The following is a 26213-nucleotide window of genomic DNA, read 5'->3' on the forward strand; positions in this document are numbered from 1 at the left end:
ATAGCTCTGTGGTTGAATGAGATTGTTAATGTGATTGAAAAAGTCCCTTTCACACATTGGTGGTGCGTCGCCCAATCGCCCTAATGAAGAAACCGCCCCTGTAAGCATGTAACTGTTAGATAGAAGTAGAGCGGCCTCCTTGAAGAGGGAGTGCAACCCAACGGGTGCAATCCAAAGGGCATGTGAGCATGAGAGATCTAAGAGAGAGGCATAGAGAGGGAGAGACAAACACAGAGAGTCAATACGATCTGAATTGGTCAGTAATAAGGTGGCCAACTTACAGGTTTGATTGACAGGCGTGGTGATGACGTTGGAGGAGGGCGGGGTAGAGACTGCCCATTGGCGTCATCGCCCGGATAAAGACACCCGGCTGACAATTACACCCCCACTCGCCTCGTCAAAGTCGTACCTGGCAACAACAACAACAACAGCAGCAGTAGCAGGGGCACAAACTAAATCGATTGGAAGATATTCATCGACTTCGGGCGAGTAAATTTAAAGTTTCCTCCAGGAACACGGCCGTTGTCGGGTTCAAGCACTGCGCGTTTTAATTAATTTACCGTCGTGTTTCAAATGTTTGCGGATAATGTTGACACGGGTAATACTCCTGGTTTGTTGTTTGTCCTTTAATCGGCGTTGTTGTCGTATTGAGACATTAACAACAACAATAAATTATACAATTTGTGTGTGGTTTATTTTGGTCGGTGGGGAGGTCGGGGGTGAGGGCCTCTCCGCCCACTCGGCTCGGCCGGACCACGGAGCCGCTTGGTCGGCCGACGTCGCCAGGCGAGGCCGGTGCTTCTAGTCGTGGTTAGGCCTCGCTATTAAAACGCGCGGCTTGACAAGGTTTCTTCGGCTGTTTCAATTGAATTAATGGGCTCGTCGATGCTTTGTTGGATACATGATTGTGGTTCGTAAGCGATTACGCATTCACGATAGCAAGAGTCTTTTTTTAAGGTTGAAAATGTAAGGAGTATATCATTGTAATGGTTTGTGTGTTGTGTTCAGTGGGGTTCATCAACTAATGTCGGTTTTGGTGGTGATGCTACTCCTGTGTTGGCAGTGGTGCACAAGTACAGCTAACAAAACAAACCTCAACAGGTTGATGGTCAACAACACTGGACTTCAAAGGGAAAACTAAATTGTAATCGGCGACGTTTCGGGCAACGGCCCTTGTGGGTGTGCAATGGAGAAGGGTCATTGCCCGAAACGTTGCCTTATTTCGTTTTCCCTAAAGGCAATGTTATTGACAAATGTGTTGAGTTTTTAGTTAATACAGGTATAACGTACACGGGAACTTCATAGCGTATATAACTAACTATAATGACGCAGCATCGGTGTTTATCCGCTGCTGTTTGAAAGCCTCTCCACGCCAAACTCGTCATCGTGATTCATCCCTGGTTTCTCCACTGCTAGATGAAGGACTACTTACGCTGTCCTGCGATGCCACAAGCCATCACCCGCTCGCACAGGTTACGGATCCGGTGGTCATATAGCTACGTAAGGCGTCTTCACAGACTTGTCCTCTCCATTCTCTAACAGATATCATCCTTCAGTCATCATCCCTCGGTGAATAGCCAGTGTGTTTCTCCTTGGTCCATGCGTTCCACTTTCCATTAATGTATTGTGAATGCAGTATGCAGTATAGTGGTGTTCCATATCGGTGCAATGTGTGTGTATTCGGGGGTGAGCAGCATGGCAGAGCAAAGAGCTGAGGATCAACAAGAGCCGGGAGAGGCGGAGGTGAGGACGGACGACCCGGACGCTGAGGGACCGGCAGAGCTGAGCGGATCCACAATCGTGCAGCAGTCCTTGGAGGAGCTGCTCAGCAGACATTCGAGCCTGCCCGGCGAACTGGTGGAACTCCTGCAGAAGCTACATTCAAAGTACCAGCGGCCTGACGACGGAGCTATGGCGCACGGAGCGGCAGCAGCGGAGGACAACGAGGAGGAGGAGGAGGTCGCGAGGGCTCGGGAGTCGATCGTTAAGGAGCTGTATCACTTCGTGGAGGATCTGGCCGCCGATAATTCCCGGCTGCGGCAGGAGAACGCCGACCTGGAGCGCAAAAACGAGCTCCTGCGAGCGAGCCGGGGGGACGACGTCCTGTCGCACGTCTCCTCCGCAGAGTGCGAGGGGATCGTTCTGCCACCCCTTGAGCTCCCGGAGGAGGCAGAACTGCAGCTGCAATGTCTGTCCTCACTGGGGCCACTTTCGATGCACCAGAACTGGGGGCATTGATGCCGTGTATCCCATGACAAATGGGAACCAAATCGGCTCGATTCAGGAATAGTCCCGAGTGGCCTCGGCCCAATTTTACCGCGGCAGTCTTACTGGGTCAAGCGAGCACCAGTCGTACCGCGTGACCCGCTTGATTAAGCGGTGTGGTTATTTTTATTAAGGGAGCCACATACTTTTACCCAGGCATCCGTGGGACACATGATATTACCGGGTGAACGTGGAAGGGAAAGATACCCATTTAATGGCATTTAACGCTTGGTCCAATTTCAGGGATCTATTTTTGTAAAAAAAATATTAATTTACAAATATGTACTTGGGATGATGTAATAAATTCCAAGCATATCTTGATTTTAAAAAAATGAAGACATTGATAAATTTCACCCCAGTCGTGGAGGGAAATCAGAGCCAGTGGGACCGAGCCGACAGAACCACATTGCATTTTGAAATGTTGGGACAAAAACAAATATGCAGCACTTTTGCCCTTTGTTGGAAAGGCCCAGCACCGCTGGGGTGTTCGGTTGTGTAAACACTGCACGAGTGACCCTGGTAAAGTGTCCTCTGAGTGCTGGGGTGGGTACAAGGAGAGCGTTGAGGGTTTGAATATAACTGACAAACAAACCACTTGTGAAAAATGTAGGGGGAAATTGGCCATTGCCAATTGTGTTTTTGTTGATGCAACAGCATCTTTTCATCTTGTGTTATTCATTTAACCAGATGTAAGATAGAAGATGTTTACAAATCGCTATACCTTCATTGGTGATGATCAAATATTGTCAACATTAGTAATAAGGACAACTGCCCTGGATCAAATTATATTGTTTAATTTCCCACACCACTTTATTGAAATTCTGTCAACAGCAAGGACTAAACACTTGAAACGTTTTAACCATATGAAAGATGTGAGCAGTCGATGGATAGATCAGGGATACGTCTTTTGCACACTTTGTACAAATCATTTACACCATTGTCGGTATGTTTTGTAATGTTCCTCGTAACGAACACAGTGTTGTGTTTATTTCTACCATGCCATGCAGGGTGCAAGGTGTTGGCGTTTTGGAACGGGAAGTCTTCTCACAGTGTGCGCTGTTCTGGTTCTGCACTCTTAATTCACATGCAATCTGTGCAGCACTTCCGCCATGAATAAACTTTGGCCACACTTGACACTACATGCCAAAATATCATACGCGCCAATTTGTTGCGTTTATTCTACCTGCCGTTATTTATTTAGTTCCATAATAATTTTTTGGAAGTTTACAAAGAAAAATTCATTTTAATTTTAAAATTTATATTTCTCCACTTCGTATAACATAATACAGATATAAGAGTTATCTATGCAATTTTTACTTTGTTTTCATCAGCGAATGCTTAAGTACAATGACGCGCTCACAGGTGTTCTTGATAATCTGAGCACTCGCATTAGAATCAAGTTGTGTTTTTTTCCCATGTACACCCACAGTACGACTGTGGCCAGGCAATCCACATTATGGATAATAGCAAACCACTCTCGTCTGTGCTCCTTCAAGGGAAGAGGAAAAACAAGACTACACAACTCCCTCTTCTGAAACCCTCTCGTCGTGGCTAACAGACCTCGACGTCTGCATTTAGCTCCGCAAAGTATTGCTGCCAAACGTAAGAATATAATTTGTGTACACCTTGATCAAGCAAGTCTGCCATAGCACTATAACCTAAAACAAACTCGTAATCACCACGTCCATAAATGTTTACAAACCTGACTCGTGCCTCGGATTTACCTGTAAATAACCACGCAACAAGTGAATTTATGATCTTGGAATGTTGTGCACATCTTTTTATAAAGTGCATGTTTTTTTGTTTTTCTGTTTCCAGTGTTATTTTTTAATTCCAACACCATGATTATCAATCATTGATGAGTATTACCTTTAAGGAATCCTAGAAAACTTTTGAGGGATCTTTTTTTACAGCTGTGCCATTCTAAATGTTGGCTGTATGATAGAAGTTTTACAAGAACGGTATGTGATTGCGTGAAAAACGTCACGTTCGTGTTATTGTTAAGTACACACTGAATTAGCTGTTGCTCCAGTGATGTGTCTACCCAGAATCTGCAGTCCATACGTGATCTGTGTATAAATGAGTATGATAGTGCTTTTTAAAATATATACCTTACGGGTGCATTTTATTGCTAATAAATTGAATTTTTTTTTATGAAGTTAAGACCATTGTGTGTTTTGCACTGACACCATCAAAAGCCTTCATTGTTTTCCGCTCACTGATTTTAACCTTCACTTCTGTAGGCACATTCAAGCTTGAATTATTATCTGCCACCATAACGTGAAAAAGTGTATCAGTTACGCAGTGGTTAGCACACTGAGCTATGAACCTAGAAACCAGGAGTTTCATGCCCGGGCCAGTGATACCGTCCCTGACGAATTGGTAACTGAACTGGTCCTCGCATAGTGAAGTATGGTCAAACAACCCCATGACGTACACGGTGTGGGAAGGCCCTCATATACCAGTGGGTTGATACATAACTATCATTGTTATAAAATACACAAAATAGTTATAAATATAACAAAACCTGAATATTTATGGTATGTATATAGAGTTAATTAAAATTCACTCCGAGCTCAATATTTAAATTTGCCCTCACAAATCGACAAGCGGATAAACCTCGGAGACAGATTGTCCATCTTTGGGAATTTACGCTTTGGTTGGGTTTTTGGTAAACTTACACAAAATGTGGCCTTGTTTCAATCATCAACAGTGAGGACAAACTGCCATCAGTGAAGAAAAATCGCCCGGTTAATGCGATGAGTTTCGGCAAAGTGCGAATTAATCTCTCCCGTAATCGTATAGCTTAATAGCGTTCAGCAGTAACTCGCTCAGTATTCCGTGTCTATAGTTGGTGTTTGACATCAAGAGTTTCTCAGTGAAATCCTTGCGACCCCCTCCCAATGGTTCACCTTTTCCTTCGTGAGTACCACGTGCAAATTAGGCCACGACACACTGCACGCACCTGATGATTGGTAATCCCAGGCAGCTGGTACCGTTAGAGGGGTAGTCGCGAGCGCGAGTTTTGAGATGTCCGGTGTGCTGTCGATACCCCTATTGTCCACAAGGGGTCGCTAAAGCATTTCCCCACAGTACAAACGATCTCGCATTATTGAACGGTCATTAAGCGGACAGCCTTTATCGCCTCCACGCATCTGTCCTTCCACGCAGAACGCGTGTAGAACTTATTTCGCACCTTACGCAGTCAACCGTGTTAATCGGAGGGAAGGACAACAAACAACATAAAAACTCAAGGGTTTTTTTTCCACTTCCCGCACACACTACAGGGCCTCGTGAGAGTGCATAATTTCAGCAGCATTTAGTTAATTACAAGCAAAGTTAACTCCGGGCCGGTTTCGACACGCAATGCCTCGTCAGCAATCAGGCTTGCATGCTATACGTTATAGGCAAGAGTCCTCTCTTTAAGTTATGGGCCCTAATTCGACACAATTGTATAACATATGATTCGTGAGAGATTTTGGCCACGCTATTGCAGGAAAGACGGTTGTTATTTTCAGAATGCTTCACACGGGGGGATAGAATATTGTGCCCGGCTTTTAGCTAAATTATAAAAGGTTCTGCGTGAACACCATAGCACCACGCATGGTTACAACCGCTTCGGGAGCGTCACCGTATTATCCCGACTACAAGACGCTTCGGAAAGTAAGACGCACCGCCCCCAAACCTGTGCCCCTGTGTCAGTGAAATTGTACAAATTAGTTTTCACTCACATACATACATACAGACACACACATGTGGCAAACCTATGAAAGCCGGCACGGCACACGAGGGGGTGGGTGGCCAGCACCACGCCCGGCCGCTTTTTTGTCCCCAGTGGCGATGTTTGCACATCGCACCAGGTACACATTTGAGGCTGCGTCGGTTTATATAATGGTGACTGGTTCCATTACCGTGAGCGGTAATGGAACTCGGGTCGCCAGGTTCGTAGCGCAGCGTAGCGCTAACCGTTGCACCACCGCTCCCCGCTATGGTGCTTAGACACACACCGGATTATAAGACGCATCCCCCTAACGTTTGCTTTGAAGTTCGGGTGGGGGAGGGGGAGAAGTTGTATCTTATACAGTCATTCGAAAAATACAATGCACGTATCCAAGGTTGCTAATTCATATTACAAATACAATTTACATGGGGATTGAGGCTTGACTTCGTTTATATATTTTAAAAAAACGATCTTAAAATGTTATATACGTCCATTCAAGTAAATTGATTCATATAATATACTCTACATAATTGCTTTTTTCGGAGGCGGGGGGGTAACATGAATGTATCCTTCAGTGACCTTGTACAAAGGGATTAACGGCCAATTAAACATAATTGCAGGGATCTATTTTTTTACGGAAATAATTCTACTTGGGACGGTGATAAAGACGTATTTTTTATTACATTATTCACCTGTTCGTGAAATGCGCAAACGGTCTTTGACTTTGTTCTCTTAACTTGTGTTTACTTTCCCTGCGTGCCCAACGTCGAAGGGCCCACGTTGAAACGCGCAGCGCGAAACGACACCAACGCGGTTGAGCGAATCTTTGTGTCTCCATGGAAACTCATTCTGCCGGATGATTTAAGTTAATTGGTGACGTCACAAGCTATGCATAAGTCCCGCCCACGCTCATGAACATCATCTGAATTCAAACACCACGAGTGTGAGTCCACCACATTGCGGAGAGTCGCGTTGGTCCCGATAAACATGACGATCGATCGTCGGGCCCATTAATTACCGTTGTCCACCCTTAGACGGTGCTCCCGATAAACATGACGATGGATCGTCGGGCCCATTAATTACCGTTGTCCACCCTTAGACGGTGCTCCCGATAAACATGACGATCGATCATCGGGCCCATTGATTACCGTTGTCCACCCTTAGACGGTGCTCCCGATAAACATGACGATCGATCATCGGGCCCATTAATTACCGTTGTCCACCCTTGGACAGTGCTCCCAATAAACATGACGATCGATCGTCGGGCCCATTGATTACCGTTGGCCACCCATGCACGGTGCAGACGCGTGTGGCTCTAATGAAGATTCATCTCAGGGTCTCCCTTGCAAAATAGACTTCTATCTCGATGGACTCTCACCTCGTGATTCCTGGCCTCACTCACATGTAATCGCCACGTCATTCTAACCACACGAATACAACAACAAAAACAATCGCCATTAGCCACTAAGTGGCGGTGACGTCACCACGGCGCTTGTACCAAGGCCATGTGCACGTTAAAGCCACTAACACTAATACTACTACGATATAACACGTACTCAAAAGTCTACGCAATACAAATCACACTAATAATGGCACATAATATAAACCACGCTTATAACTCTACCTAATATTACTACACTAATAATGCTGCATACAAACCGCACCTCTTCACCCAGAATCAGAGTCAGTATTCATACTGGAGGAATCCGATGAGCTGTAAAGCTCTTTTTCACATGTCCCACCCGTATTGACCAGCGCGGTGAAGTATGGCCAACAACCACCACGACCGACGCGGCATAGATGTAGTTCTACTTCCAGCAGTGGAGTGACCAATATTTTTAGAATAATACCACCTGCACCACGTAAAGAAAACAACCACAATCGTCACATCATCTGTCAATCGACTGCGATTGTGTGTGTGTGCGTTGCTTTGCCAGACTTCATCAGGCTCGTCTCGTTTTGACGGTTCGTAAAGTGGGCTGGGTGACATCACCACGGATGTTGGCCGTGATCGGGAATCGAACTCAGGTTAAGTGGGGTTCATTACCGCATTGCGTTTACCAATGGGCTCCACCCAACAGTCTTACTAAACTCATCAATAATACCGCAGCGTGTATATATATACAGTAGTACGATTCAAACATAAACTACCACGTAATCGCATCATCACACGATGCAACCAAAATAACCCAACTCCCTCGTCAGGAGCGCAGTCCGTGTTCATCACGTGGTGATTTCATCATTTAAACAAAAAAACAATTCCCAATACTGCAACAGGATCGTACACAAAAGCGACAACGCGGGAGGCAATACACAAACACACAAATCAAAGCCACGTGGGGATCAGACGCGGGGCGTCTCGCGGGGAAGGGGCATAGGGCAAGGCAGTGGCAGAGCCTGTGAAGGAACCGAGCCAGAGTCCCTGTGTTCCGGGAGACATCGGAGGCCACCCCCTATACCACGAGCTCGGAGTCGCCCCGGTCTCATTTCCACCGTCGTCATCCCACGATTTGGCGATAATAAGGCGGCGGCGGCGTGACGCGCGCTTATCTTTCTCCCTGCACGCGTGCGAACGCATATTATTGCCGTATTTATTTATGGGGGCGGTGGGGTGGGGGCGTTTTGATGTTGGTTCGGGGTGGGGGGATTGGGTAGGGATGGAGTGGGGAGGGGCCACCACGCGGTGTGGGTGCTTTCTTCCATGAGACCAGAGGGATGTGCGTCACGGAGTACCAGAGACAAGAGGCTAATGTTTCATTTCTCCGTCGTGTCGGTGTTTTGTTGAAATATCCATTGATCATTGCCCGCCGCGGCTGCTGCGGCTGACAATGAAATAAGGTTCACAAATGGCATTACTGCGAACACGTGACAGCATCACACTGATGCTTGTCTTCTTCGATAAACAAATTAGTAATTGGTGCTGATGCGTTGGCCGCGGTGCACGAGATGCACAACCAACAACACAGTCAACACGTTCGTCAATAGCCTCAATGAATAGTGGCGAATATTCAAACCGGTCTTAGGCCTCCGCCAGGTCGACTCCGCTTCAAATGATGAGTAAACATCGCCACGAAGGAGACAAAGGTGGCCGGGCGTGGTGCTGGCCACCCACCCCGGCGTGTGCCGTGCCAGCCCTTCATAGGTGCCGTCGAACAGGACTTGCCCGAACAGTCTGCTAAGGCTATACGGGGGATTTTTGTCTTTGATATGTACGTCAGTCCGCGTCGCGTTGTGGACAGGGGGAGCCACCACCTTGATCCCCCCCCCTTCCCCTTGCGAGTGATTAGAATTCCTCGCACTCGGCGCTCATCGCGCGTAACGGATGAGGTCGCTCACTGGAGCCAGCGCCTCGTGCTGCTAACGCGAGGCGCTCTGGAATTGGCATGGGTTGCTGATGGGGTGAAGTATGGGCTCGATAAACAACAACAACAACAACAAACAAACAACACTAATGACTTAATTCCCCAGGCTCATTTCCCCCAATCCTGCTGTGGTCGACGCTACCACACAGACGGAAGAGCATTGAGAGCTGTTACCCTAGCTGCTGCTGCTGCTGCTGCTGCTGCTGTTTTTGTTGTTATTTGTACATTTACGCTTCTCCCCTTGCTTCGTAGCTTGGTGCCTGAGCCCCCCCCCCCCCACCTTCTCCCGGGCCGTGGGCTATAGTGCAGTTACACCGCCTGCACACCCGGCAGCTACGCCACCGCCGAACTCCCTCGCTCCTCTCCCGTGGACTCTCACATCTCCCCATCTCATCTCCCATATTTACCATCTCTCCTCGCCCATCCTTTCTCTCCTTCCTTCTCCCACGTCTCCCCTCTCCCACTCAGTCATCTCGACCTCTCCTCCTCTTCCTCCGTCTCCCCCCTACCTCTTATCTCCCATCTTCTCTCTTCACCCTCTCAATTCTACACCTCTCGCATCTCTACTCTCGCCAATCCCACATCTCATCTCCCACCTCTATCTCCTTTCTCCTCCGTCAGCACGGGGGGAGGAGGAGAGGGCGGGGGTGGGTGGGTGGAAGAGAGAAAGAGAAGAGAGGATAGGGACGATCTCCGTTTGCGTGGGAGGCGGCGCTGCTGACAGCGCGCGGCTGAGCAGAGCGTGAGAGGCACGGAACGGGAACTGAATAGGGGGGGGGGGGGTTCTCTAGCCCCCCCCGGCCCCCCGCGCATAACAAACACAGACGCGCGAGCAGCTGATGGATGCTCTATGGACGCGGAGGTCGCTAATTCTATGACGGCGCAAGGGTCGCCGCGTCGACGGCCGCATCAGTGGCCCCGGCTCGAGCTCGCGGGCGCGGGGTGAGAAAGGAGCCGTGACACGGGGGGGGGGGGGGACGCGTGGGCGGCTGACGAGGAGCAGCCCGCCTCTATGCCTCCCTCCCTCCCTCTCATCCTCCTCGCTCTCATCTTCCTCTTCTGTCACCTCCTGTCCTCTCGTCCTCTCTGCTATCTTCCACTGCGCCTCTTCTCCTGCACGATGGCCTCTCCTCTCAGCCCCTTGTTGTCCTTCCTCCTCGTCCGTTCTCGCAGCTCGTCCCGTATCCGATCTCAGCTCATCCTCTTTTCTTGTCCTCTTCTCGGACCGTTCCATCTGCTGCCATCTCCCCCTTCTCTCGTATCATCTCCTGCCGTTTCTTTTCATCTTTTCCTCTGGTCTCTCTTGTCCTCTTCTTGGTTCTTTCGGTAAAGTCACGTAGAAGGGAAGTAATAAAATAATGAAAATAAAACATAATATTTTCATTATTTTATTACTTCCCTTCTACGTGACTTTACCGAAAGAACCAAGAAGATGAATCCCTGCAGTCACGAAAGCTTTAAATCGAAACTCTCTTGTCCTCTCTAATTTCTCCTCTCTCCCCTGACCTCTCGTCCTGTTCTCCCGGCATCACGGGTCTTCTTCCCTTTCAACTCCGCTCTGTATCTTGTCCTCTTTCCTCTCATCTCTTCTCTGCCGTCCAATTCCGTTGCGTCACCTCCCTTGTCGTCTCTGCTCCTCGTTTCGCGTCTCCTCCACTCCCTCGCCCTCTCCTCTGCGGCGTCACCGACTGCCGTCAGCCTTGCTGGGAGCAAGGAAGCGCACCTGGAACAGCCACGCCCTGCTGATGAGACGCAGATTAATCGAAACGTGGCGCGCGGTTGTTTTGCCGCTTAAACAAATGGTGCTGCAACAAGAAGAGAGACTTCTTCGGAAGGCGGCTACGTTGACGGATGGTAAAAAAAAAGCAAACGTGATTTTGATTTATATTTTTGGTGATGAAACGGACCCTTCGTTTGATCGTTTATAGATTATCACTCACGTACACTTGCACACGTACACAAATATCGCCTTTGAAATACAGAGCACCTATTATTAATGCCGCCGTGGCGCAGCTGATGCGACCAACCCCCACGCCCGGCCGCCTTTGTCTCCCCAGTACTAATGTTGAACGCGCCGCCCACTTAAGGCTGAGTCGACTTAGAGGAGGCCCATGAGAGGTTCATATAGTGACCACGAAGTGAAGTCAGGTGGATCGCTTCCTTACGCAGTGTACTAACCACTTCACACATTATACACACACATGTCATCATACACACGGAAGGGAGCACATATCCTAACAAAGACACAAAAAACGAGTCCTCGGATAGCCTTAACAGACTGCTCAGGCCGGTGCTGTTAACGAGCAGCACCTATCAAGGCCGGAACTGCACACGAGTTGAGTGGGTGGCCAGCACCGCCCCCTGGCCGCCTTTGTCTCCCCACACATGCACACACATACGCACACACACGCGCGCGTGCGCGCATACGAACAGCCACCCACTCACGCTGCCTCCTCGTTTAATCTTCCCACCGTACGTGTCTCCCGCCCACCGACCAGTAATATCAGAAAGGAAATTCCGGGGATGCTGAACCCACACACATTTTTTTGAGGGGGTTTCTTTCACGGCATTGTTTGCAAAAACAACAACAAAAAAGTTCCACACTTTGCAATTGTTTATTTGTCTGTGTTCGATATGATTTGGTGAACGTGGAGAGAGAACACACATTTTCGTACCAAAAAAAGTTTAGCGATGTTTAGGATCATATATTTTGTTTTTATATATAGTTAACGTGCTACATTATTCGTACATACCAAGCGTTAAATGATATTAGCTTGGCTTAGCAGGATGTAGTAATCGTCATCATTATTCTTCAAGAAAAAACCCTGATTTATAACTAAACAATATATATACACAAATAAACAAACGCTGCGGGCAACTGCACTTCTTCGGAGCGTATAATTGTCGTAACGTAAAATTCGATATAGCATTTCAACATATAAAAAAGACCGAGAAATGTAAATGTAGTTAGATAGGCAGCATATAAATATATTCATGAATGTATTTGCTGCTTCTGGCAGTAAAATCGGCGATAGAAGATAAGTAAATATTCAGTGCAGGCGCTGTTTGTTTTTTATTACAGAACCTAATTAACATTTACTAATTATATATGCTGGCGCTCGATCTGCAGTGGTGCACAATCACACGATCACTGCCTTATAACCCACTGACGTTTCGGGAAATGAGCCTATTTCAGGAGTGTAAATTAAATTGCTTATCTGTACATTTCAAATGTTTTAGAGGCGTCGCAATGTAACGTGTATACGGCTTCGACTCTGAGTCGGCTTATATGATTTATCTGTGTGCCATCACCGTCTCCGCTGCTGTCATCGGCATGACCACCACGATCGTCACCACTGCCACAACACCCACGAACTCCTCCACGATCTTAACCGTCATTCGCACCACCACCACCACGACCAATATCACCACCACCAGAGAATTTTCAAGCCACCACAGCGTAAGTGCGATCTCTGGATGTAACGCCAATCCCTCTGCTCTCCCCTGCTCTGCACAACTGCCAATGCCGAGAAACGTCAGCCGTGGACCCCCATGGTCAACGCAGTAGTCGATTTGAATTTAGCAGTAGACTGACTACGTCTGATGATGATGATACAAATATAACAGCACTTATTATATTGCATTGTCCTCGGCTCATCTTAGATTGGCGCAACTCGAGCCGGTGAGGGAATTTCACATTCCCATGGCCGAGGGCCAGTCTGCCCGCATGGAAGTCATTGCGATGAAAGAGCAGGCGTGCGAGCGCGCTCCTGGTCTCCCGGCAGGCTGTGTGAGACGCCGCCTCTCGCACTGCCTTGAGAGAAGGCTCCGCTAATACATTATTACTGCCACAGGCGCACCGCCACGGGGCAACCCCATCCATAATTCACTCCGCTAAACCCCCGCCCCTACCCTCTGTCAACCCCCCCCTCCCCCACCTCTCCCTCCCCCCATCCCCCGAACTCCTCCCCTCACTGGCAGACGCTCATTGGGATGCACCTCCTGCGCGCAATCATCGATTAGCGTAGCAGTGGAGAATTTAAGAATTGTCGTCAGCCATGGTCGATCCACCGCTGGATGAATGCATCCCCAAGGTGCAGCCAACCGACCACGATCCTGCGCCGTGATAATCCGCCTGACGTCTGCGCACGAGCCGATTTCGTCGCTCCGTCTCCACGGTGGACGAATTGGCAAGTGGCAAAATATTTAGGGAGACATTACGCATCAGTCCCATTCTCGTCTCTCCGCGTAAAATCGTACGAATAATGTGTTGGTCTATCCGCCTAATTTTGGGTTTCCAGAAGCATTTGTATGAGCAGGAAAACTCCCACCTTCTGGGTGTCATCAGCAGTGAGGCTCGTTAAATCAAATGCTGCTGGATTTCCAGATAGTATTGGCAAGTGTACTCCCGATAAAATATGGGACCCTCACCTCTATTCAACGCCAAAAGAATGAGTCTACGATTTTGCATGGATGTGCATGGGTAGGGGGAGGAGGGAGGATGAGGGAGGGGGAGAAGGAGGAGGAGGGGGGAGGATGGTGGTGATAGCGGAGAGAGTTGACCCAATGGCAGGTAGCCATCGGGAAAGTGCCGAAACCGCTAAATGTCAGAGCCATCCCTCTTCATCTGCGGGGCTCTGGCAGCTTTATTAGCTGCCTTGCACCAGCGGGGGGTGTTGGGAGGGAAACGGAGGGGGGCAGTGGAAAGGGAGGGGGGTGAAGCGGGGGGGGGGGTATGAGGGAGACACTGGTGGTTGCGAAGCCGGGGGTAATTGTGGATGTTCCCGTGTCCCTGTGTGCAGGCATTAACCACAGCGATGTGGCGAGAGGGAGGGGTGACCGGTGGGTGAGGGAGGGGTGAGTGGGGGAGACAGCTGTGGTTACAAGGTGATCACATCGCTGAGAGCGGCTACGATGGTGATGGTGGCGATGGTGAAAATGTTTTACTGTCGAGCGATGATCATGATGATGAGGATTTTCATTCTATTGTCAAAGCAATGTTCATGCTACGGCGTCACGATACTATCACTCACAGCTTCCATCATCATGATCATAATCATCATTGCTTCGTGATAATGATAGTGGGTTAATGTCAATCAGGTGATACTATATATATGATCTTGTTAGAGCCCGCTGAGATAACGCGTTCCCGAGTATCGGCATCATAGGCTACCTGCATTATTATCATCACTACCACCATCAGCAATCACCAGCCATCACCAGCTTAATCACCATCAACAAACATAAACAAAACATCACCAGACAATTATGATCAGCAATCACCCCCATTATCATCATCATGGTCAATCACAACCATGACTCATCGTTGCCATAATCATCTACCATCAAAAACAATCACAACGACCACCCATCACCACCACCACCATGTTCCTGTGTTCCCTATAAAACAACGACATCATTATCCATTGGACCGTGTCTCTTTTTTTTGCGTGTTTTTTTATTTTTATTTTCCGGAGGGGGTTCAAACGATTCTGGAGTTTCTCAGTCATCATAAAAAAATACGAAAGCCAACGATTGATGGCATCGATGACAGATTAATCGATGACAACGCATAGACGGACAACGCACTCAGACAGCCCCCCCCGCCCGCCCGCCACAGCATCCCACGAGGCCGAGGAGGAGGGGGGGGGTGATGGTTGGGGCGTGGGGGGGGGGGAGTTACGGAGCCCAGAGGACGAGCGGCCATCGCATCTTCAGCTTGAGCTCCCATCTCGCGTCCGCACTCGCTGGCAGCGGCAGCGGACGAGCGAGCGCGCTTACATAAGCGGCCGGCCGGCTTCTCGCGTCCGCACCGAATGACGCACGGCCCGCTATTTTCGTGTGCGAGAGGGGGAGACAGGAGGGAGGGAGGGGGAGAGGAAGGGAGGGAGGGAGGGAGGGAGGGAGGGAGGGAGGGAGGGAGGGAGGAGAGGGAGGGAGGGGAGGGAGGGAAAAATGAAAGAATGAGAGATTAGAGTGCCGGTAAGGAAGAAGAGATGGAGAGTGCATAGAGGGTTCTTCACTCTCTCGCCTGCATCCTCCCCCCCCTCCAGATGAACCGATGACAAATGTCAAATGCGAGTTCACTACCCTCCCCCCCCCCCCGTTTGATTGGGGAGTGTAATATCGATGGGGGGGGAGGGGATTTATCCAGCAAGATAATTGTTGTGTGTTTCCGTACCTCCTAATCCACGAACACTTGCGGAGAGATAGCCCATGCAGACGCACCCGTGTTGAATTAATCAGCGAGCCTTCGTCTGCCGATGCCGCCCAACTCATTGAAGAAGGCTGCCAATGTTTTCAGAGATGCGTTGCGAATTTAATGGGGGAGATGGGGTGGGGGGGGTATTTCATCATGGGTGCTGTCGTCATAATGGCGGGGGGGGTGTTTTGATGCATGTACACGTATATACGTTTGAAATGTGTGCGGATTGACTGAGGAAATTGTCGAGGCAAGGATATATAATGTGTGGAACAAGGTGCAAGGCAAATGAGAAGATAGAGAGTGAGGAATCGATAAGGGAAAGGATGGAGATGGAACGAAGAGATAGGAATGGGTAGGAGGACGTGGCTGCATCAGGGCCTCTACGCTGCTGCTGCAGATGCACGGATGAGCAGCAGCAGGGTCTGTTCTCACAGTGGACAGGGAGAGGGGAGGGGCCCAGAGTGGGGGGGGGGGTCACACGCAAGTCACGTGATTTACAAAAGGATTCAGCTAATTTAGCTCTTTGATAATTAATCCACTACTAAATGAAGGTCTCCCCTCATCATCATCATCATGGTGACAATTGGGCAGGGGTTGTTTGGCCATATTACTTCAGTGCAGGTTGATTACGCGGGAGTCCAGGACGGGTATCGAACTCAGATCTCCCGGTGTAGATCGTATTTCACTCACCATTGCACCAACCTTGGGTTTTTAGTTTTTATTTATATTTAAAAGATGAGGTTTTATGTCACTACAATAAAACTATAGGCTAGAGATAATATATCAGTTGAATAATAATTATTATTATAGGCATTGTTGATTTTAATCATAAGTGCTGCCCGGTAATTTAAACAATACGGCTGTAAAGATACACCCGTGATAAATTGTCGCGATGCAATTAAATAAAGTCGTGTTTTTTTTATCCTTTATATTAAGTTCACTTGTTTGCTTGCTTGTGCGCTTACGACCGTGCAAATCTTTCGGTCGTTTTTTAACCCACTTCCCGTGATCCAATCGAGCTGACATTTTGCACACAGACTCGTTGTGCGTGACAATTTATTTGCGTGGAAAAAAATTTCCACTTTTTAGGAAAAAAAAATTTCTGATTTAATTTAAAATACCAATGTGATAAAAATGAAACTCTTACTCAAGAAAAACAGAAATGAATAATAAAATAAAACCGATGCCACGCATATAAAGGATTTATAGTGAAAAACTTTGTTTTTACGGGTTAATTTTTTTACATTTCCGTACTTGTAGAGCGGCCTCTAGTGGCTGCATGGACCACGCAAACCCACTGGCTACATCGCATACGAATCAGAAAAATGTGTGTTTTTACGCACAATTCGATAAATGTGCGGTGAATTTAAGAATCGACTTAAATCTGTGAATCGAAGAGGTCTGCGTACCTTTTAGTCCTGAGTAGCTATGCTGGTGCTGGATAGGGGCACCCATACCAGTCCAGGTACTCAGGGAGAAGCAAGGCAAAGCGTGCTCCCCTTCATCCCTCTTCACCGGTGTGGTGAAGTATGGTCAACCCACCGCGTCATGCCTCTAAACCACAGCCTCAGTAGCTGGGAATCCACCGGTTAGAACACGCACACGCCAACAACAATTATGAGTTGTTTAACACGTAGGCTTTCGCGACCAATATTATCCATAATAGAGGGTTTTTTGGGGGGTTAGATCGCGTAAATATAAATGCGTTGTTAAATTTAACCCGAAAAAACCCGTCTATTATGGATTATGAGTTGTGTTTGCTTGAGCCGCCCTCCTTTATGCCGGGGCGTCACATTCGAAAGGGGCACTCACCCCCCCCACCCCCCAATGGCAGCTGTCCCTGTGTGGCACAAGGTGATTTTTAGCACCTGGCCTGCAACCGAGAGGGCCTCAATCTGCCGGTCGGGTGGTGACGATTGCTGCCGCGACTAATCGCAAGTCGAGCAGCGTGCGGCGTAATTCCCGTGCTTGGTTCGCTTGGACCAGCGGCGCGCCGGCAAGCGATGGATGCCGCCCTCACGACTCGTCTCGAATGACGCCACGGGATCATCAGAGTCCGCTAGTGAAGCAGACGACGCGTAGTGCGGGGAGGCTTTTTCAGTAATCATGCACCCGTGGTAAAATACTAAAAGCGAAACTAAATGATGTTGTTGTTTTTTTATTTCCCCAGGTAAGGCCCACTGAGCAATATAAACTGTTTTTCATCAGCGACCTGGCGATCACAAATGATAGCTCCACCAAGTGGCTTCTAGTGTGGAAGTTTATTGCGGCCAAATACTCGAAGCGCGTGATGTTGATTCTAAATGCGGAGGGGGGAAAGACCCCGAAGAAATCCACGCGACCACGGGGAGACAGAGACACGCAAACTCCAAGTATACAGGGGTCAGGGTCGGGATCAACCCCACGAACTCCTGGCATACCAGGCGGGGTAGTTAACATCTCGACACCTGTGGCGCCCTGTGACCAGGGCGGCCTGCCGTGTTCGAACCGCGAGCCTCTGCATGGAGCAGCGAACTCGCTACGGCGAGGTCACATTACCGACCCCCGCCCTCGCCACGAACACACACAACCCCAGCGCGTTTTAAATTCCAAAGCGTCATATCTCGGATGACAAATCAATGACCATTGCCATGCAGGCTGCGTTGAAGGGTGCGATAAGAGAACGGATCCCGCGACGGGAAATTCTCGCCGTTCAACGGTCAACTGCCGCGTGCAACCGTGCAACGCGCCTCTACCCACGTGAGCACGGAATGGGGAAGTATGGCGAAAATCGTCCGTGACCTCTCAGTTGTGTTTGCGGGCCGCTGCAATGCGTCACGTTTAGCATGCGCGGCGATGAAAAGCGTGGATGTTGGTGGACGGAGGGGGACTGCTGGGGTGGGGGTGATGATGGAGCAAGCGAATGTTTCTCTAGCAACGGATCACGTGTTCGTGCCCCCCCCCTATCTCTCTCGACAGATCCCTGCTACCCCCCCCCCTCTACAGCCCCTCCCCTAATCCCCCCTCACCCCCGCGCAGCCCCTCCCCTCGCTCGTAAATACAGCGGAGGAGCAGGAGTCCTCCCGGGGGCAGTCCGCCCGCGCACGCATGCGCAGTAGCGGAAGGGCTTTCCCGTGGATTCAATAATAAAATAATTTACAAAGACAAAGGTGCCCCGTATAGCCTTGCTCCGCAACGCGCTGCTGTTGTTTTTTTCTGGGGCAAGTCGCTGTTCGCGAGCGCCTGTGAAGGCCGGCACGGCGGGGACGCAGCGGCGGTGTTGCGGTGGTGGTCTGGGCACTGCGCTCCCAACCCGGCTTCACCCAAGTTCGATTCCAGGCTCATGACCGACAATAATTCACGGTCGGCACTAAATTGCCGGTGGCGTCACCACGGTGCTTGTGCCAGGCTAGGTGCACCTTGAGGCCACGTGAAGTGTCGAAGGCTCCGCTGCTGGTAGGGGGTCACGGGACAGAGCCCAGGTGTCAAGGGTTGACTGACCGAGATGACTGGCAGATGAAATAATATACACGCACACATGCAGTACACATACACACACGTAGCGTATACCCAACCCACACATATCGGGGCACGTACGATGATTTTAATCTTAAAATGTTGCTATTACTGTGATTGCACACATGCGCATATGTACATACGCGCAGATTCACACATATGAGCACATATTCTGTGGCGCATGTCTGTACAAATGTAATGTGTACACATAAAACACAAAGATCCCCCGTATAGCCATGTGGCAACACAACCCCGCGTGGGTGGCGAGTACCACACCGTTGTCTCTCCCGTGCTGATGTTTACACACCGTAGCAGGTACTCATTTTAAGGCCATATAGATCTAGGGGAGACCCAGCACCGATTCAGATATTCTTAAACTGAAATTGTCCGTTCGCGTGAAATGAAACCCGGGTTGCCGGGTTCGTAGTGCAGCGCGCTAACCACTGCGCCACCGCTCCCCACATGACAAATACCAAAAAATCCCATGTAGCCTTAACAGGCTTTTGGGGCAAGTGCTGTTAGCGAGCACCTATGCAGTTCGGTACGGCACACGAGTGGGTGGGTGGCCAGCACCACGCCCGACCTCCTTTATCTCCCCAGTGGCGATGTTGACACACCGCAACATACACTCTATTTAAGGCTGAGTCGACTTAGCGGAGGTCCATGACCAGGCTCGGTTCAGATAATTGTCAACTGATATTGGCCGTGTGCGGGAATGGAACTCGGGTCGGCGGGTTCGTAGCGCAGCGCGCAAACCACTGCGCCACCGCTCTCCACTACGGTGCACGTACGCATAGACACGCGCACACGAAAGCCTTGCCCTGTGCTGCTGCTGCTGCTGCTGCTACTGCTGCTGCTGCTACTTCTGCTGCTGCTACTGCTGCTGCTACTGCTGCTGCTGCTACTGCTGCTGCTACTGCTGCTGCTGCTACTGCTGCTGCTGCTGTTGCTACTGCTGCTGCTGCTACTGCTGCTGCTGCTGTTGCTACTGCTGCTGCTGCTGCTGCTGCTACTGCTGCTGCTGCTGCTGCTACTGCTGCTGCTGCTACTGCTGCTGCTGCTACTGCTACTGCTGCTACTGCTGCTGCTGCTACTGCTGCTGCTACTGCTGCTGCTACTGCTGCTGCTACTTCTGCTGCTGCTACTGCTGCTGCTGCTACTGCTGCTGCTACTTCTGCTGCTGCTACTGCTGCTGCTGCTACTGCTGCTGCTGCTACTGCTGCTGCTGCTACTGCTGCTGCTGCTACTGCTCTTCCAATGAGAGCAGAGCGCGCGTGTTCCCCCTATTGCTCATCACGGAGGGACGTGATTGGGTTATGAATGACGCGCGCGCGTTGTAACCGCACTCCACACGCTCAGGTCGCTGCTTTACAAATTGAGCCGGGTCATTGACAGTCATTGATCATGCTCAGCGATTACCGTCGAATGTGGCAAAACCATTCAAAACAAAAATGTAATTCTCGAATGTAAGAATTGTTCGCGCACCGTGTGCAATGCAGTCACAACTGCAATCGAGCGCGCGTGCCGGGGTTTCGTGTGATTATATTTATATACAACCAGCGTTCACTCAGGATGACTCATTGAAATGTTGAAATGTCAATGCGACCACCGCGTACTGCGTGAGTTTAAGATAATGGCGATGCAAGTGGATGCTATTGAATGGTGCTGCAATTAATGATGATGATGGATCAATGTATGAGGATGTCGATGGTTGTCGTGGTGGTGGTGGTGATGATGATGATGATGCAGTGAATAATTATGAATTACACGATTATATAAAATTGCACGATGTGTCATTAAAATTTTATCATCATTCTCATCATCTGCTGCGGTATCATCTGCATCATTATGAGCAAACATCGTCAACATATACTTGATACACATCATGAATACACATTTAACATGAAGATAACGCCGTGCACTTTTGAGATGGTGATCTGTAATGGATTTATTTATTGTGATTATCATAATAAATAAGGCATATAACGTCACAGCAGATGATCATGATGATGACAATGATGCTGATCGTGAGTCGCTACCGAGGCTTTCCCAAATCAATAACTCAATAAATAAACCACGGTGATTCCAATTAACACGATAAATAATTTATATAACTCCTAATTACCATTACAGTGAATTCCGGGCAATCTCGAGAGAGAGAGTATGAGACCTCCTCCGCCTCCGCTTCCCCGTGCATTCCCTCACCAGCCACTTCCACCTTCGGGACTTGGCAACCCGAAACAAAAATCCATCGCTCCATTCTGCCGCACTCCCACTCACGTCTCCCATCACCACCACTGCCACCACCCACCTTCCTCGCCACGTCCCGCCGCCATCAGCAGAAAAAGAAAACGGGAAATAATAAATAAAGCAATGCAATTCACCGACCACGCAAAACACAACCGGGCGGACAGACAGACAGACAAACACAACAATAACATTCGCCGGTGCGTCGCCCTCTCTTTTTTGTTTTGTTTTAAGCTAAAGGGCCTCAATGACATTCATACACCCACACGATTTCTGCCTTCGGAGTTTTCACGCGATTCTGTGCAGGGCCCGGGGGTGGCGCTTTGTTCACCACCACCCCGCCACCACCACCACCACCACCCCGCTCCCCCGCGGCCCACGCTGCCCATTAATCAAGAGGCTACGCTAGGGGTCCTGACAGCTCGCAAACAATAGTTTCGCGACGAGGCGCGTGTGGGTGGCTGCCGTGGCTTGCTGGCTCGCTCGCTGCTGCTGCTGTTGTTTGCAAGGTGCTCGGCGTACAAAACCCACGGCGGCAGCGTGAACACCCTCGCTCGCTTTGATCTCTCGGCTCGATTACTCTGATGGATAGTTGGTACATTTAACGGTTTTAGTGAACAGCCCCCCCCCTCCCCTCCCAACCTGATAGCCGTGGCTCTAATTGTTCATTGATCAATTGATCGAATGTGTTGCCAAAGAATGCGTGAGAGAGAAATACAAAATTATGTTGGTGTATTCTGTAAGTTTTGTAGCGTTAAAATGTGTACGCGTTGGAAGTTTAGCCATGGCTTTGCTGCCCCCCCCCCCCGACCTCTCTCACGTCCCTTCATCTCTCTCCGGGGTCGATAAATTGAATAACACTTTGTGAGTACACTAGTCAATAGCAGTTGTCCTACGGATTGACGCACTCTGGGCATAGGAATGTGGAATTGTCAACCACTTGTTTAGAGCTGGAAACGGGAGGCCAGCCTCCACCGCATATCTGGTTTGATATATATAAATAGAAATTGTGTTTGAGTGTACGCAATATATTAACGTGGAATTGCCACCATGGCGAGCACCGTCCCGTGTTCGATTGAGTAGAGAGACTCTGAGTGTTGAGTTTGATGCGAAATCCATATTTACACCCCCCCCCCCCCCCCCCAGCGCTTCTAATGACGTTATCTAGGTTTTATTATTGGCGTGTCACGGTTACAATTTAACTTATGATGAGAACATAAATAAATACAAATACACAAGCATATGTATTCCGTAAGTATAGAAATTGTAACATGTTGACGCTGAATCTAAAACATTAACTGTATGCAGCATCACATGTATTACTAATAATAATGAATCCGATAAGCATATTTTACACTTTTTAAAGTGTGCACTGTTACTCGTCTCTATGTAATGCACTGCATGTGTTGTTTAAATAATGCTGCAATTTGAATAAAATTCATGATCGGATAATGATTTGTCCAGCCCATTTCTCCCCGATCGCGTGCGGTGTCTGTGTGCGTCTGCTCTGTTGAAGAGCCACACACGCGAACGGAGGGATCCTACTGGTGGTGATGATGGTGGTTGTGGTGGTATTGGTGGCAGTGGGCAGCGGTGGTGCAGCGGTTAGCGCGCTGCCCTACGAACCCGGCGATAGTGGGTTCAATTCTCGCTCACGGTCAACGCCGGTGACGATTATTTGAACCGGTCCCCGAGGACGAATCAACATAAAATGTAGTTAGCTGGTGCGGTGTGTGAACATCGCCACTCGGGGGACAAACGCGGCCGGGCGTGGTGCTGCCAACCAACGCCCTCGTGTGCCGTGCCGGCCTTCATAGGTCCTCGCTAGCAGCATTTTCTCCTACAGTCTGTTCAGGCGAAACGGATGATCTTTGTTTTTTTGGTGGTGGTGGTGGTGATGATGATTCGTGGTGTTGTGTGGATGGTAGTGGCTGCGGTGATGGAATTGGTGGCGGCGGTGGTGGTGAATGTGGTTCAATGAAGGACAGCTGTCACATGTGACACTTAGTGGGAGGGCGGAAAGGGGGTGAGGCGATGGGTAGGGGGGATGGGGGGGGAGGGTGCGTCCGTCAATCGGGAGATGCGGACCCCACGGACTGCGCCCGGAGGCCACTAACGCTGCCGATGTCTCTCTCCCCAAAGCCGTCACTCACGCACCCTTTAATTAATCTGAGCGGAGCCCATAAACTCCGCAGTACCACACGGTAACCTGCAGCTGCAGCGTCTCAATCCCGTCTCCCCCTCTCTCTCTCTCTCACCGCTCGTGTCTGCCGACTCAGTCAACATCTTCTTCACATACACAGCCACTCTCTGGACTAGATGGCGTCTGACTCTTGGCCCACAGCCATAGTCAACTGGATGTGGTGTGCCGTGCGCGGAAACAATATCCGGGCAGCCAACGCAGACAGCCCCGGGATAAAATGAAGGTCCGGTGACCGCCATGCACAATAACGCAGACGCGCAGACAATGTCTCATTCACACATTCGTCTCCCTACGTGGATAACGAAACAAGACATTACGCAACCCATCACCGCCGCACCGCCTTCTTCCGGGAGCGCACAATACCAGCAGAATTCGCTCAAGACAAGCAACAAACTCTGGATCGATATCGTCATACCGTGCAGAGGCAGCAGCAGCAGAGTCAGGCTCCATTGAATCATTGCTGGTGAACTGCCGATTTTAAGAGGCAAGGGGGGGCCCTCTCTATACAATACTGGTGCTGACATTATTGATGCACAGCGGATGGTTATAGGCTGCCGCAGGGCTACGTGGAAGGCAGTACAACACACGCGAACGTGATGGTTGTACCGCTGTGAAGCCCCTGTACGTCTATGCGGTGACACTGGCACCGCGCTAGCGCGTTCACCGCCTGTTTTGCAGAGGTACGCGGTTCGAGCCCGGTGGAGCGCCCTGGTTAATACTGCGGTGTGTGTGCCAACCATGGACGTACTGCTGCCACGCGCCGTCTGCTTCGCTCACAGCGGACGTCAAAGATCTCGTGGCGTCATTCGCAAGAGTCAGGCAATCGTGTGCCGGCGTGGTCGTCTGAAATTTGGCACATTTGAAAGATGACTCCGCAAATTACTCGGTTGACAGCAACCATCGACATCCCGACTGCGACGTTAGTTTAGTTTTTGCTCACCTTTCCTATACCATTCGTTCCCATCGTTTGTGTTGCCTTGCTTGTTTCTGAAACTTTCTGACTCGCCCCGACTTGACATCTGTGAAAAAGAGCTCCATAGCTCATCTGATTCCTCCAGGATAAATAATGAATCTGATCCTAAAAACCAGGTCGGGCCCTCCTGGAAACGAAAGCGTCATCTGTCTTAGCGACCACTGAACCCCAGTCGACGGAAGCAGTGCTGTGTGCTGGGACACAGTGAGACACACTGAGACTCAGTGAGACACAGTGAGACACAATGAGACGCAGTGAGACTCAGTGCTGTGTGCTGAGACACAGTGAGACTCAGTGAGACTCAGTGCTGAGTGCTCAGACACAGTGAGACTCAGTGGGACACAGTGAGACACAGTGAGACTCAGTGCTGAGTGCTCAGACACAGTGAGACTCAGTGAGACTCAGTGCTGTGTGTTGAGACACAGTGAGACACAGTGAGACTCAGTGAGACTCAGTGCTGAGTGCTGAGACACAGTGAGACAGTGATACGCAGTGAGACTCAGTGAGACACAGTGAGACTCAGTGAGACTCAGTGAGACTCAGTGCGGTGTGTTGAGACACAGTGAGACACAGTGAGACACAGTGAGACTCAGTGCTGAGTGCTGAGACACAGCGAGACACAGTGAGACGCAGTGAGACGCAGTGAGACTCAGTGAGACTCAGTGCTGAGTGCTGAGACACAGTGAGACAGTGATACGCAGTGAGACTCAGTGAGACTCAGTGAGACTCAGTGAGACGCAGTGAGACTCAGTGCTATCTTCTGTATTGGCGACCGGTGACAGATGTCCGGACTGACCAAGGCGAGCGACCCGCGCCCTGGCTTCACCCTCCCAGGTTGCCCGCCACTCACCCCGCCACTCACCCCGCCACTCACCCTCCCAGCTTGCCCGCCACTCACCCCGCCACTCACTCCGCCACTCACCCCGCCACTCACACCGCCTCTCACCCCGCCACTCACCCTCCCAGCTTGCCCGCCACTCACCCCGCCACTCACCCCGCCACTCACCCCGCCACTCACCCTCCCAGCTTGCACGCCACTCACCCCGCCACTCACCCCGCCACTCACCCTCCCAGCTTGCCCGCCTCTCACCCCGCCACTCACCCCGCCACTCACCCTCCCAGCTTGCCCGCCACTCACCCCGCCACTCACCCCGCCACTCACCCCGCCACTCACCCTCCCAGCTTGCCCGCCACTCACCCCGTCACTCACCCCGCCACTCACCCCGCCACTCACCCCGCCACGCTCCTCGCTCGGAGCCCCCCGAGGTGGAATCGCCACAGTCGGGGCACCCATCGCTCACTCCGCCGCCCCCCCCCCAATCTAATTACAATTTAATTACGAGCCCAAAGCCGCGCCCACGTGGCTCGCCGATAACCGCCGAGTCTCGATGTGGCCGCGTTAAATCAGCGGCGCCCCTCGGGACGGTTGAACCCAATTAGGCCCCGGAGCAACGTTGAGACGACGTTCATCTCTCCCTCCTGGGTTGGTTTACACGCGCCACTCAGTCGCGTTGGGTTTAATGGGGGCTCGTGACTCAGGGGAATTCGTAATGGCCGTGCCAGAGACACTGAACCAGGACCTCGGGGTTCCGAGATTCAAGCCCCCAATTTGGGTATCGGAGGATTCATGTTGGCCGTGTCAGAGGCATTGCGCCAGGACCGTGGAGATTCCGGGCTGAAGCCCTGGATCTGTGTGTGTGGTCTCTCTCTCTCTCTCAGAGGATTCATATTGGTCAAATTAG

The 26213-nt window shown here is 50.2% G+C and overlaps 1 protein-coding gene across 3 annotated transcripts; it reads left to right on the top strand.

Annotated features, from left to right (window-relative positions):
• The first annotated feature begins 330 nt into the window (after positions 1 to 330).
• Positions 331 to 3419, top strand: LOC144721520 (uncharacterized). Of its 3 annotated transcripts, none has more exons than XM_078599192.1 (3): positions 381 to 485; positions 1417 to 1500; positions 1695 to 3419. In XM_078599192.1, the coding sequence occupies exon 3, from the start codon at positions 1696 to 1698 to the stop codon at positions 2236 to 2238; it is 543 nt and encodes a 180-aa protein (XP_078455318.1). In that variant the 5' UTR covers positions 381 to 485; positions 1417 to 1500; position 1695; the 3' UTR covers positions 2239 to 3419. The 3 variants fall into 3 exon arrangements, with proteins under 3 accessions (XP_078455316.1, XP_078455318.1, XP_078455319.1); XM_078599193.1 differs by having other exon boundaries at positions 1417 to 1569; positions 1695 to 2591; XM_078599190.1 differs by lacking the exon at positions 1417 to 1500 and having other exon boundaries at positions 331 to 485; positions 1695 to 2591.
• The last annotated feature ends 22794 nt before the right edge of the window (positions 3420 to 26213 follow it).

Source organism: Lampetra planeri, chromosome 12 (genome assembly GCF_965212315.1).
Source record: "Lampetra planeri chromosome 12, kcLamPlan1.2.h2, whole genome shotgun sequence".
NCBI lineage: Eukaryota > Metazoa > Chordata > Hyperoartia > Petromyzontiformes > Petromyzontidae > Lampetra > Lampetra planeri.